The 14,635-nt window shown below is 51.1% G+C and overlaps 1 protein-coding gene across 1 annotated transcript in view; it reads left to right on the forward strand.

The window, feature by feature from the left end:
• The first annotated feature begins 2,784 nt into the window (after positions 1-2,784).
• The window catches only part of RHOQ (ras homolog family member Q), a 41,135-nt gene continuing 29,284 nt past the window's right edge, over positions 2,785-14,635 (forward strand). The window contains 3 exon segments of the mRNA XM_049784377.1: positions 2,785-2,953; positions 2,955-3,045; positions 3,562-3,620. Of these exon segments, the coding sequence (XP_049640334.1) occupies positions 2,903-2,953; positions 2,955-3,045; positions 3,562-3,620 (201 nt within the window). The 5' untranslated portion in view covers positions 2,785-2,902.

Here is a 14,635-nt window from a genome sequence, read left to right on the forward strand (position 1 = left end):
TCCGAGAGCTCGATAAATGTCTGTTACATAAAGCATGTGATGAATCAATGATGAGGAGGAAGCAGATGAATGAGAGAAGGCTAAAGAGAAGATTTTTTCTGTCTTCACACAGACCTTTGTATGTCTTGACATTTGCAGCTGACACAAATGGAGAAAAGCTAGCACCAGCCTAGGGGAGCCTGGAAAGAAAGTTGCTTCCTGTTTCTCAAATCTTTGAAATCTGACAACTGTGTTTTTTTTTGTTTTTTTTTTTTTTTTTTTTTCTTTTTTTTTTTTTTTTTTTTTTTGGTTTTTGGGTCACACCTGGCAGTGCTCAGGGGTTATTCCTGGCTCCAGGCTCAGAAATTGCTCCTGGCAGGCACAGGGGACCATATGGGGCGCCGGGATTCGAACCGATGACCTCCTGCATGAAAGGCAAACGCCTTACCTCCATGCTATCTCTCCGGCCCCGACAACTGTGTTTTACCATTTTGACGGTGAAAAGCAAGATTCTCTTCCAAACTCTTTGAAACTTCCAGTTAACTCCTTTAGCAGGCTGGTCTGGGACACCCAGAAGCCCCCCCCCTCTCCCCACAGCCCACAAACACACTGGTGGGGTCAGCCCTTGGGCCCTGAGCTTCCTGGCAGTCCCCTCTGTCTTCTCTATGGGCCAGAAGAATGAGGTCACCAATGAAGTCACAGTGCAATGATTCATCAGGCATCAGTGCCCACGTGGAGAGCTCTGGCATGCCCAGTGCCTTCCCCGGAGCATCCAGAAAGGGGGGAGTGGTGTCCTGCTATCTGCTAAGACTCTGGAACAGAGTCCCAGCTCCTTGGATCCTAGGCAATATCTCTTCATCTGAAGAAGAGGCAGCTGATTATAGAGACTTGATTCCTGAATGGGCAAGTCTTGGAGAAGCTTCCAAAGGCCAACCTGGGACAGATCTCCCATCCCTCAGAAACTCCTCTCTCTCTCTCTCTTTCTCTCTCTCTCTCTCTCTCTCTCTCTCTCTCTCTCTCTCTCTCTCTCTCTCTCTCCTCTCTCTCTCTCTCTCCTCTCTCCTCTCTCCCCTCTCTCTCCTCTCATTCCTCTCTCTCTCCTCTCTCTCCTCTCTCTCTCTCACACACATACACACAAACACACACATCATCATCATCATCATCATCTCCAGCAAGCTTCCTCCTTCTCCTCACATCCCAGCACTTTAATGATCAGCATCTCCCCACAGACACCTTTTCAAGGGCCAACGAGTTCTCTCTCTCAGGCAGGCCTGGGGAGCCGAAGGCAGGAGCTCACATCTCCAGAAGAACGAAGCCCAGAAAGGGACACTGAAAACTAGTGGCCCTTCTGGAAGAACATTTGCTCTCTTGGCCGAGGGCTCGGAGTGCTCCAGCCCTCACTTCTTCTGGCAGACTTCCTGGCACGTGCCCAGCTGGGAACGGGCTGCCCCAAAAAAGGGCCCTGCAGTAAGGGGGGAAGCTCCTCCTCTAGAGGACGGACCTGGAGGCCCCAAAAGAATCCTGAACCAGTTCTGCTCACAGACCTGGCCCTGCCCTCCTAGCCTGTCCTCACACACACCTACCCAGGGAATGTGTAGGCATGAGCTGGTGCACAGAGAGGCCCCTCCAAGGCAGGCAGGGGTGTGATGAGAAGCCTAGGGAATCCTTCAGGGGCTCCAAGCCAGATTAGGAGTCTTAGAGCTGTAGCTCCTGAAGAGAGGCCCCAGGATACCTAACGCACACCTCCCAGAGTGAATTGGAAGCCACTTTGTCTCTGAGGCCGCTGACCTCTGCACATGCACTCCACAAGCGGGTTCTAACCTGGCGAAGGTCTCTCTCTACCTGCCAGCAGGCATGTCGGTGTGTGTGTGTGTGTGTGTGTGTGTGTGTGTGTGTGTGTGTGTGTGTGTGTGTGTGTGTGTGTAGGGGAGGTGTGTTCGAGGACCCTCGTTGGCCATCTCTGAGCTTGTGGAGGTTCAGGGACACTGGGGGGAAAGAGGGAGGGCTCTAAGAACATCACCCCCAGAGGTTGTTCAGGCCCTATCTGTCCTCAGCAGAACCCTTTGGGGGGGGGGGCTACCTTACTAACTTGGGGGGGGGCGCGTGCTGTGCTGCTGATCCGAATGAGCATGCAGTAAGTCACTCTCTTAGTCACCGGTTTCATAGTAAAATGATTCAAAAACCAGGGGGGGCGGGGTGCACTGCACTGGTGTTTGGAGCCCAGCCATAGGCCCGAAGCAGCTCCTCTGTCCAGTTTCGGGGGTGGGGGGCCAGCCCTGGGGACCCTCTTTTCAGTCCTCTGGGCCTTTCTCGGCTCTGGCAGATGTCAGATCTGAGTTCTGGGGTCGCTCCCGCAGAGCGGCAGGGTTCAAGTGCGCGCGTGCGGACACCGACGATTTGGCACACCTATTGCGTCACCGCCGGCCCCGAGTCGGGCCGGGCCTGGGGCACTGGGCGCTTCCCCGGAGCCTCCTCCCGCAGATCGCCTTCCTCCTCCTCCTCCTCGTCCTCCTCGTCCTCCTCCTCCAGCAGCGCCCGGCTCCTCCCCGCGCCCCTCGCCACCGCCCGCGCGGCCAGCGGGGACCCGGGCGGGCGCAGGGGGAGGCGCCGGGGCGGGGTGCGGCCTCCTTCCCTCCTCCCTCCCTCCCTCCCTGCCTCCGCGGCCCTCCCCAAAGTTGCCGTGTCCCCCGGGGCCGGCCAGTCTTATGATCCGGCGGGTCCAGCCGGGCCCAGCCGAGCGGAGCCGAGCCGAGCCGAGCCGAGCGCGGGCGGGCGGGTGGGTTGGCGCGGGGCGCGGCGGGGGCTCCCCGGGCCGGGCCCGCCGCTGCATGGGTCCGGGGGCGCGCGCCCCGAGGCGGGCCGGGGCTGAGCGGGGCCGGGGCCGGGCCCGGGGTACCATGCCCGGAGGCCGGCGGGCCGCAGCATGGCGCACGGCCCCGGCGCGCTGATGCTCAAGTGCGTGGTGGTGGGCGACGGGGGCGGTGGGCAAGACGTGCCTGCTCATGAGCTACGCCAACGACGCCTTCCCCGAGGAGTACGTGCCCACCGTCTTCGACCACTACGCAGGTAGGGAGGGAGAGAGGGAGAGACAGACAGAGGACCGCGGTCCGGGGTGCGGGGGAACTTTGGGACAAGTTTGGAGGCGCCCCCCGCGCGCGCTCGCACCGCGCGCCCCCTTCCCGGGCCGACCCCCGTGACCTTCCCCTTCCTGTGCCACGCTCACACACACACACACACACACACACACAACACACACACAACACACACACACACACACACACACACACACACCTGGAGCGACTGCGCCCAGCTTCTTGGGGAGACTGACCCTTGCATGGGTAAGAAAGAGGATGGGGATCGGACTAGTCCAGCAGCTGATGGACTTGCGAGACAGCGGGGTGGGGTGGGGTGGGGGACAGACAGACAGCTCGGCCCTGGAAAGCGGGTGACAACTCTCCCGGAGCTCCCGCGGGCCTTCCGCTGGTTGGGTGCCCGTTGGTGGGGCGCCAAGCGTCCCCCGAGTGCGATGACTGAGCTCCCCCTTTTTTTCCGCCCCCACCCCTTCCCGCGATGTCTTTGCAGTCAGCGTCACCGTCGGGAGCAAGCAGTACCTCCTGGGACTCTACGACACGGCGGGACAGGTGAGTCGGTGGGCCTGGGCCCCGCCTGCACCCCCAAAGTGGTACAGTTGCTGCTAGGTGCCATTGGGAATCGAGGGGGCAGCTAGCAAGTGGGGAGAGTGAGTCTCGGAGTCCCCTCACCCCCCACCAGCCCCTGGAGTGAGTCTTTCTCTTTCCTCCAGTAGCAGACTGGGGAGGTGGCCGCACCCACCCACCCACCCACCCACCGCCCCCAACCTGGGCCTGGAAAAGTTTTGCCTGTGTGAGCGCCCTGTGCCGTGTGGGTCCCCAACTCCTGTTGCGAAGTGGCCCCGGCCAATCCTGAAGGGCCCTTATTTTTAGTTGCAGCTGACCAGGTCTCTCCCACTGCCCCCCCAGCCCTGGCCCCCAATGCCTCTGTCTGCTCCCTCATTGGCCCACGGCCGGCCGGCCGAGAAGCCTGATTGGTGGGAGATGGCATCATCTAATCTGATGGGAAGGCATTTGGTCCTGGTTCTGTTTATTACAACATCACTGCACTCTGGGACTCCAGTCTCTGAAAACGTAATCTGTGGTGTTAGCCGAGGACCACAGGGGAAAAAAAGAAAAGGAAGAAACAACAGCCACTCCCTGGGCAGGAGGAGGAGAAAGGGTTAGGAGTTCAGGGCGAATCCAAAAGGCAGCACCGCCTTGTCTGGGTTCTCTTGGGGAGCAGTTTTTTGGGCTCCAAGTGCCTCCCCCAGTCTCTGCTCCATCTCCTCCGTCCCAGCTCCGCAGTTCAGTTCTTGGCACACACTTGTGCCAAGGGGTGGGATGATTTGATCACGTGGGAGGAAGTTTTACCGAACCTAACCCCATGAATAGACCCCCACATCCTGGGGCCTTGAGCAGCTGAGGGGTTTAGAGAGTGACCTTGGGGGAGGACTTCTGAGGGTGGAGGGAGGGAGGGGAGGGTGAGAGACAGGGAGACAGAGAGACAGAGACAGAGAGAGACAGACAGAGAGAAAGAGAGACAGGAGAGAGAGAGGAGAGAAGAGGAGAGAAGAGAGAGAGGAGAGAGGGGAGAGGGGGAGGAGAGGAAAGGGGATGGGAGGGGAGGGGAGGGGAGAGGAGAGGAGAGGTTCAGGCACTCTGGCCTTGCAGCTGGCAGTCCTTGGCTCAAAGCCTGGCACTGCATATGGTCCTCTCAACACAGAGCACGAAGTCAGGAATAAACTGTGAGCCCTGTTGACTATGGCCCCCCAATAAAAACCAAAAAGCTCCAATTGGCTTTCCTTCGCGTTTATTATATGCCCAGATATTTAGCTCTGGTCTGACCCACTCTCAGTGTTCAGGAAAGTGGAACTAACTGATCTTGGGGTTTAGATTTCAGAATCATGGGGCTTAGGTTAGATGCTGGGAAATGTCTTTGCTGGGGTGGGAAGGAAAATGTCTTAGTCGTGATGTGGCCTCTGATTTCTCAGCTAAATTCTAGGTGGGTTTATCTGGGGACAAAAACCATTGTCATTGATTGCCTGCTGCCTGCAACACCCCTGTGTCCAGACTGTGCCCTCCCAGCCCAGAGTCTTCTTCCCTTTTGGTTACCCACTGTATGGGTCACGCTTCTGCCTGTGTCTGCACAGAGGGAAGGCAAGAGACAGAACTTGGACAAGGAAGAGAAACTTGCAAGGAGCACAGTAGATGGGGCAACAGGCAGAAAGGATTGGCTGGGAGAAGAGAGGCTTGAAAACGGTCTAATTTTAACTTCGATTCTGCCGCCTCTTCCCTTTCTCCTTTACTGTCTCTGTGACTCTTTGTTACTGCAAAGCCTTACTCAACAGGACACGTGTGTGTGTGTGTGTGTGTGTGCGCACGCGCGTGCGTGTGAGTGTGTGTGAGTGTGTGTGTGTGTGTGTGTGTGTGTGTGTGTGTGTGTACTGTTCAGTACACATTGAAACCCAACTTTTTATTGAGTTCCTCCTACATCCGCGATCTTCCCAGCCATGCTGAGGGGGTCTTCCCTGGAAGAGATGGAGAGGAGCCAGTTCCCAAAAGTCATTCAGAGTCAGGGCACCCCTGCCCCCCCCCAAAAAAAAACAATGACATCCTTGTCATTGTTCTTTTCTGTTGAAGTTGTAAAATCTATACCAAGGGTATGAGCCAATTAGTCAAGCTCAACTCTTCCTGTTTCTCCGAGGTAACAGGGGGGATATATTTTCAGTGGGATATATACACCTTCGGTTGGCCAAGATGCCTGCTCAAAACCTCTGTTAGTTAGTGATGATTTGTTTGTGGATCAAAGTTAGTGATAACTCATCTTTCAGCATTGATATATACTTATTTCTATTAACAGTCTTGGCAACATGATCATCAGTGGGATTGAGCTGCGAGTTTGCACTGTGTACCCCCACTATTATACTTGGTGGTGGTGGAGGGGAGTGTAGGAAAGGAGTAAATAGGCACGCACCATGGCTGATGGGGTTTAGTGGGGTTCCTGCAAAGGGCAATGTGGAGGTGCTCCCTGTTGTCCTTGGACATGGGAACTCTGGGTCTCTATGATAACAGTAGTGACAATTGGACATGTAAACATAGCAAGAGTCTCGAAGCATGACTAACAATAATAGATGAGTGCCCATGGGCTTTGGGACTCAGGCCCAGCGCTTCACATTGCTGACCATGTCCTATCACCTACTATCATTTGTCACCTTTGCAACCCAGTAAAAATATAGGTGATGAGGGTTTAGAGCAGTGCTTCTCAATTATTTTCTGTCATGTCCACTCTAGGAAGAAGAAAACATTTTTTGCACCCCCTGCGTGACTGAAAATAGTATCTTTATTAAAAAAAAACTTTAACCTGAAAAACAAAAATATATAAAATAATTTGAGCTGATTTTTTAATCAGAGGTGATGTCTGGATGAATGGCTACAATGAGCACATTTTGCAATGCATAGCTTTTCAAAGCAGGGTTTGAAGCAGGACACAGCAACTCTCAGCTCCAAAGACATAAAGGGACATAAACACAGGGCTTAGTTTGTTATGACAGTGTTTGCCAAAGTCAAACGTGCCCCTCTTTACGTAGCCTCACGCCCTCCTGGGGGGCGTGCCCCCCATTTGAAAAGCACTGGTTTATAGTAACAGCACAGTGGATGAGGCGCATGCCTTGCATGTGGCCAACCCAAGTTCAATCCCAGCACCCTGTAGGGTCCCCAGGCACCACCAGGGGTAATTCTTGAGTGCAGATCTAGGAGTAAGCCCTGAATACTTCGAGGTGTGACCCAAACAACAACAACAAATGTGACTGATGGTTTGAATCTTGCCCTTCTTGCTGGGAAGTGGTTGAAAGTGTTGAAAGCATGTATTAACTGGAAAGTAGCTAGGAGGTCTTCATCCTGAGAGCTATGTAATAAGCACAAGACGGTCTTGTACCCTGTTTCTGTCACTTTCCTAGGGGGAGTGGTGACAGGTGGGAATGGGTAGCCTCATAGATCAGAGTCTGTGTGATCCTACCATGCCACAGACTCCAACGCCTCTCATGTGGAGTTGTGGATCCAGCCTTGCCCTTTGTAATTCCTCCTACCCAGGGTGGACCCCCAAGTGCCCTGTGATGGGGGCTGGCTTCTGTTCTTCATCAGACCCTGCCCCAGCAGCTTGTGGGAGAAACTCTTAGAAGAATAAGAGTCTGGCATCGAATGGAAACAACAGGCTGGGACCAGGCAATTCTGCTTTCTGGAGGGTGGATGGGATGAGAAGGAAGCTCCTGGCTCTGCAAAACAATTGAGCAATGGCTTTCTCTCCACACACAGCTTTTATCCTGCATGTGGGCACTCAATGCTTCTGAGTCACAGCCCAGAACCTGTTCCCACCCACTCTATGTCCCTTCTGTTGATGGAGGGGGCCAGACCTGGCGATGCTCACAGGTTACTCCTGGCTCCACACTCAGCAGTTACTCCTGGAAGTGCTCAGGGACCATGGATCTAACCCAGGTGGGCTACGTGCCAGGCAGATACTCTCGCCACTCCCTTGACTTCTTCTCCACATCTCCCTCCATGCACCCAGACTAGGTGTTTGCCTAGGGATGCTCTGGGTCTCCCCTTTAACCTCAGTTCTCATATTAGATCCCTCTTTAGGGATCTTTGTATTGGATGGGCATTTTCTTTTCAGCACAGCTTGGTTCCCCTTAACCTGCTGCTTTTGGCACCATTTGCACTGTTGGGGTGGGGTGAATGTGATTGTGTGATTTAGCTTCAGTCTTCAAACCCTCTCCTGCCATGGAATACTCCTGCACAGCCCAGCTCTATAGCATTCCTATGGAAGAGTAGGCGGACTCTGGATGCCAGTCCGGGGTGGGCCTCGGTGCTATTTGGTGACCTTGCATTGGGGTAGAAGCCCAGGGCCACCTTCCTCCTCCTCCTCCTCTTCTTCCTCTTTGTCCCCCTCTTTTTCCTCCTCCCTCTCTTCCTCTTCTTTCTCCTTCTTGTGGGTCTGTGGGCCTCTGGGCTTCTCTCTGGCTGACTATTGGCACTTCAACTCAGGCTTGGCATCACCCCTGGAGGGGGCAGAGGGGCAAGCTTGCCCTCCTTCCTAGAACTTTTGGAGCACCAGGCCAGCTCCTGGGCAGAGCTGTATGCGCTTTGCAGAAAAGCTGCAGCCCCTTAATTCTTGGCTGCCAGCGACTTGGAACTTGATCCCTGGAAGACGCTGCTGCTGAGGACTGAGCTCAGTTCATCCGGGTCCTAGAAGGCCCAGCCTGAGCAGTTTGAGTTCCCAGTTTAGCCAGAGCCTTTGTGTGTGCAAAACTTCAGGGTACTGTGAGGAAAGGGGCGTTCATGGAAATGCGGACAAGTTCAAGGGAGTGTCCTACAGAGCTATAAATACCCTCCCGCCATGCAGGTGTGGGGGCTGCGGGGGGGGGGGGGCTTTCAGTGACAAGTGAGATTCTCACTTGACATAACCCAACAGCCGCAGCTGCTCTGAAAACTGGGGAGCGAAGAGGCGGCCCAGGGGTGCCCCACCCAGCTCTGCACCCACCTTTCCCAGGAACTCCCCTGGAGGAAATTGGAGAGTGTGGGCTCCTGGGAAAGCCGAGATTAGGAGATTTCCAGGGTTGCAGGGAGCCCCTAAAAACCTGCTTCTACCATGCATATTCCAGCCAGTCCCCCACTCCTGGAGCCCTGTGTTGTACTGGGAAGTGGTGGCAGGTGGAGGGGGATCCCCAAGATGAGAGATTGGGAAGACAAGCGTGATGCTAGTCAGACATCAGAGCCAACAGGTGAGATTCTTGTGGCAAACATCTAGTTTCCCTTAGTAACCTGCTCCAGCCTCCTCAGTGCTTTGCTAACCTTTCCAGAGCTATTTATAGCATGGCATGCCCAGGAAGGAGCCTCCAAAGGAATAAGGTAGTAGAGAGGAGGTGGGTGGGTGCCCTGGATGCTGGCTAAGCCTATATGAGGTCTGGGAGCCCTGGGAGCTCTCCCTCGTTTCTGCAGGGTATTTGGGGGTATGGGTTAGTTTCTGGCTGTGTCTTCTGAGCCCCACTCTCTTCCTGGATTCTCCACATCGACTTGGGTCACGTGGGTCCCATGACAATTACATACAAGGAAACTCAGCTCCGGCACATCTAGCAAGGATGGGGCTACTTGTGTGTGCATATCTGTTTGTATGTATGTGTGTGCATGCACATGCAAGTAACACACTCGCTGCGAGGGGGCCAGTATGTGGAGGGCCATGGGTAGCCCTGGCTGCAGAGCACTGAGCTTCTGCTTTTATGTTCTGCTAGAAATGAAGAAGGTGGTTTTTTGTTTTTGGTGGGAGGGGTCCCAACTGGGCTGCTCAGGACCTATCCAGGCTCAGTTGAGGGGACCAGTAGAGTCCTTAGGGACTTTCTAAAGGCAAATGTTCAGCATGGGCCTATCTGTTTGACCAGTCAAGGAAAGCCTTGTTTTAAAAAAGCTAAAGGAAAACTGAGTGTCTGAGATTCTTTTATGGGATTTGGGGTCTCAGGAAATGAGACTGACAGTATTAAAGCAAAAACAAACCAGCCACTGCCATGGGGTCTGGGTCACACCAGCCACTGTCCTCGGGTTGGGGTCACCCAAGCCAGTGCCCACTGCCCCCCAGATGCCCTCACTCCTGTTCTTTACATATCTGCAATTCTCATCTGCAGGCTCAATTGAATCACTCAACACTGGTACTCCCAGACTTACTCATCTGGGAAAGCTGAGCTCAGGAAATGACCAGCCCAGAAGCAACACTAAGCTGCACTGGGTTCCACTGGGGTGCTGGAAAGTCATGGGCTGCACACAGGAACTACCATGGGCCTCCTTTTTCACAACTTAACTTGAACAGAGAATGAAGGCCAGTGAGCCTGTTCTGGTTCCGATTCAGGCTGGGCAAACCGAAGTAAGGCCCTGTGAGAGGGGAACTGGGAGCACTGGGTCCATTGAATTCCATTCACTGGCTTGGTTGCCAGTGGGTGGAGGTGGGGGTGGGTCTTGGCAACCAGTTTGGGGTTTACACCCACTGCAGAGAGATCTTTGAGATGCCTTCTGAGCTCTGGAAGGAGCTGAAGGGAGGGTTCCCGAAGCCTAACCACCATCTCTGTCTGTAGGAGGGAGGTTGAGATGCTCCGCCAGCCCTAAGTCCACAAGAGTAGCAACTTGCTTTGGGAACCATCTCAGCAGCTTGCACTCCAGCATTTGGTTTGACTCTGGGGTTGACTCAGCACCTAATTCTAATCTCCCAGAGGAGGTTGGCATTGCCATGTGGTCTAAGCAGAAGGTTTGAGGCGCCTCCAAAACAAGTAGGTGTGTTAGATTTGAGGTTCTGTTAGGAAGATCATTATGATGTGAACCTTTCCCATAACTCCATACTGTCTTCTTAAGGGGCTCATTTACTGTCACCTGGTCGGCCCCGAGACATTGCTGGCTTAAGCACAGCAAAGCTTATTTATTTTGTTCTTTTGCTTCTTGGGCTACACTGGCAGCACTGAGTGGTTACTTCTGGCCCTGTTACTCAGAAATGTACTTCTGATAGGCTCAGGGGACCCTATGGGATGCAGGGGATCAAATCTGGGCCTGCTGCATGCAAAGCAAATGCTGTCCCTGCTGCTTTGGCCCCAGAACTCACTTCTCAATATGTGGAGCCCATTAGCTGGTACAGGTTGACTTGGGTCAGAATGTGTAGCATCCCGTACTGGCCCTGAGTCTACAGGAATCCTTCAGGCAGTTTCTATTAGGACCTCCCCCCCTCCCCCAGGACTCCCATGGTGCTCTGTTAAAGAAGAGGCAAGGCCAGGAGATGGTGCAGAATCCTTGGTCCCTGAACTCTACTGGATATAGCCTTGGAGGCCCCAGTGCTGCCAAGGTGGCCTGGATGTTTGGGCTCTACCAAATGGTTTCCTTGGCCTTGCACCGAGTCCAGGGTGCCAGACCTCCTGAGAAGTGCCCACCCCCATCAGTCAACCAATCAAATTTAAAAAAGGCTGATGCAGTGAGGGAAAGAGAATGGATAAATGAATGGATCAGGCTACAGCCTCTGGTGAGTGAACACCAGAGCCAGAGTCCAGCCTGGCAATGTGCTGACTTAGAAATTCCTGGAGGCCCAGACTGCTTGGTCTGTGTCCCTCTGCTTTACTTTTTAACACTTGAGCTAGCCAAGGCCTGAACAATAGCACAGCAGGTAGGGTACTTGCCTTGTATGTGGCCAACCTGCATTCCCAACATCCCATATGGTTTCCCTAAAACCCTGCCAAAATGGATTCTTGACCACAGAGCCAGAAGTAACCCCTGACCAAAACAAAAACAAACAAACAAATATATATATATATATATATATATATATCACATTTTGTGTGTTTTATATATTCTCCAAGTTGTACAACCACCACTCTGCACTCAGAAATCACTCAAGGGACCATATGAGGTACAAAGATCTAACCTGGATGGACTGTGTACAAGGCAATTGCCCTACCCAATGTACCATCTCTCTGACCCCAATCTGTCTTTATGGATTTGTTTCTTCTGGATATTTCACACAGATAACCTCATGGCCATGTGGCCTTATGGATCTGGCAGCTTCCCCATAGTTTGTCTTGAAGCTTCATTCATGTGGCAGTCTGTCATTCAGACTTTTTCATGAATCAACCCTGGCTATGTGCAAGGCAAGTGCCCTACCTCCTGTCCTATCCCTCTGGCCCCATCTTTATGTACTGAAGATGTATCCGTCAGACCCCAGAGTGGTAAGGGACAAGGAGAGTAAAATCCAATTATGGCTCTTCTCCTTTAGGAGTGTCAAGCCCAGTGGAAAGAGAAGGTCGATGCAGATGGCCAGAATGCAAGTAGATAATGAGCCAAGCTATGAGAAGGTTAAAGTGGTCGTTGGGGGGTATATTATGAGTCCTACTTGCCTGACTTCTTGCCCGAAGCCTTCTACATTGACCACATGCCCAGGGCCCTCCTTGATTCAGTAATGTGATCTTATTTAGGTATTTAGGAATCTCAGTGCCATGGGTCTGACTTGTGTTGTCTTATAGAGACCTAGTCTAAATTTGGTTGTTGAAGGAGTTTTTAGTATATCGATCTAGGTAGCAATGGCCAAAAGGCATTAATTAGCTTTTATGCCATAAAAGAGAAAAGGAGGGGTGGGGGTGGGGACCAAAATTAAAAAGAGAAAGAGAGAGAGAGAGAGAGAGAGAGAGAGAGAGAGAGAGAGAGAGAGAGAGAGAGAGAGAGAGAGAGAGAGAGGGAAAATAGACCCAATATGCAAATTCTGGCAAAAACAAGCCTTTTCATTTTCACCTAATGGTGAAAAAGCAATATCCAAGAGTTAGGGAAATAGGTGATCTGTGCCATCATTAATGGTTGAGAATCAAACCTTACTTTGCTTGCAGGTTAGTTTGACGAACTCTTTACATTTTTTTTCTGTTTTGTTTTTATTTGATGGCATTCCTGGCCATGCTCAAGTTAACTCCCAGTTCAGCTCTCAAGGCTTACTCCTGGCTGGACTTGTGGGGCCATAATGTGATGCCAGGATCCAACCCTACATCAACAGTGTGCAAGGCAAATGGTCCACCCCCTGCATTTTCACTCCAACCTTTATATATATATATATATTTTATATTTATATTTATATTTATTTATATTTATATATATATATTTTGGTTTTGGGGCCACACCCGGCGGTGCTCAGGGGTTACTCTTGGCCATCTGCTCAGAAATAGCTCCTGGCAGGCACGGGGGACCATATGGGACACCGGGATTCAAACCAACCACCTTTGGTCCTGGATCGGCTGCTTGCAAGGCAAACGCCGCTGTGCTATCTCTCCGGGCCCCCAACCTTTATATTTTCAATGAAGCATTTTTGCAAATTTATGTCAAGGAAACACTCAGTATGCAAAGATCCCCATAAAACTATAAGAGAATAGCAATATTTATAGTGGCAATAAATTATAAATACATTAGTGCAGAAAAAGAGGTAATGGTTCAATGATGATTTTAGAATAATCCCAGCCATTAATAAATGCTTTCAAATATTTGAAGATATGTAAAAAGGTTAATGATGTGCGAAGTGTGGAAAAAGCAGGAAACCCAACTATGTATAGCATGATTACAACTTTAAAGACTGCATATGTATAATTTTCAAGGAAACAATTAGAGCAAAATTGTCAAAATGGTAAAGTACTTGGTTCGAGGGGTGGTATTGAACATTTTAAAATAAATTTACCTCTTTATGCTTTATCCTGTTTTCCTCAAATTTTAAAAGATAGCCTTTTAATTATTAAAATCCTAGAAGCAGTTGGTTTAGAGTCAACAGTTCTAAAAGGCTTTATAGAAGAGAAACAAAAGATCCTTCCTCTTCACTTACCCTACAGTAAAGTCATTTCCCAACTCCAGAAGGAACCAGTGTCAGCTCTTTCATTGGCTTCCATAACACCGAAGTTTTGCCGACATCATGAGAGATGAATAATCACAAAGTATCCATGAAACAAATCATCCATTTCTCACATACCTCTCACTTCCCTTCCCCAGTAGCTGTATGCTTCTGTTCAATCATTGGCCAATGTTTATTTTTTTTTCATTTACTTAAAGAAAATGCATCACATATTTTGACATAGTTCATCAGAATACACTTGTTTCCAGATAAGTGAAAGCAAAGTTATTGGAAAAAAATAGAAATATACAAAATGGAGAGACCAGAGAGATAGCATGGAGGTAAGGTGTTTGCCTCATGCAGAATGTCATTGGTTCGAATCTCAGCATCTCATATGGTCCTCTGAGCCTGCCAGGAGCGATTTCTGAGCATGGAGTCAGGAGTAACCCCTGAGCGCTGCTGGCTGTGACCCAAAAACAAAAACAAAAACAAAAACAAAAAAAAGGAAGTGAAAAAAAAGAAAAAAAGAACAAAAAATAGCAAGTTCATTTGTGAAAATGATTGTATCACTAATGAAATCATTAATACAATGGCAAAAGGTTTATTAGTAAGCTCTTGTTGTTGTATTCCAGTCTGTTAAATTGGGGTGTTTCTTTAGGGATGGCAACATCAAATGAAGTTGTCTAGAAATTTGAAGCTACGATACCATGAAGTTTAAAGTCATATACTCACCTGTAGGGCCTCCTGGAAGAAGACCCAGTTGGAATATGGAGACTGTCTTTGTGAACATGTGTAGAACTGAAAAGCCCTGGTGATATCAGCTCAACAACTGTTGTACCTGAAGTGTGGTCAAATCCGTATCCCCGCAGCAAATCTTAGAGGGTCAGTGATGAGGCAGGATCATCGGAAAAATGGTGATTCTGGGGCCCGGAGAGATAGCACAGCAGTGTCTGCCTTGCAAGCAGCTGATCCAAGACCAAAGGTGGTTGGTTCGAATCCCGGTGTCCCATATGGTCTCCCGTGCCTGCCAGGAGCTATTTCTGAGCAGACAGCCAGGAGGAACCCCTGAGCACCACTGGGTGTGACCCAAAAACAAACAAACAAAAAAAGGTGATTCTGCGTGATGAAGGCAGCAAGCATGACTTTGGCAGGGTAGAGACTTGGCCCACTGCCTCCTCTAGAGATGTCAAGCTTTGCGCTCCATCATCCT

The sequence above is a fragment of the Suncus etruscus genome, chromosome 12 (assembly GCF_024139225.1).
Source record: "Suncus etruscus isolate mSunEtr1 chromosome 12, mSunEtr1.pri.cur, whole genome shotgun sequence".
Lineage (NCBI taxonomy): Eukaryota > Metazoa > Chordata > Mammalia > Eulipotyphla > Soricidae > Suncus > Suncus etruscus.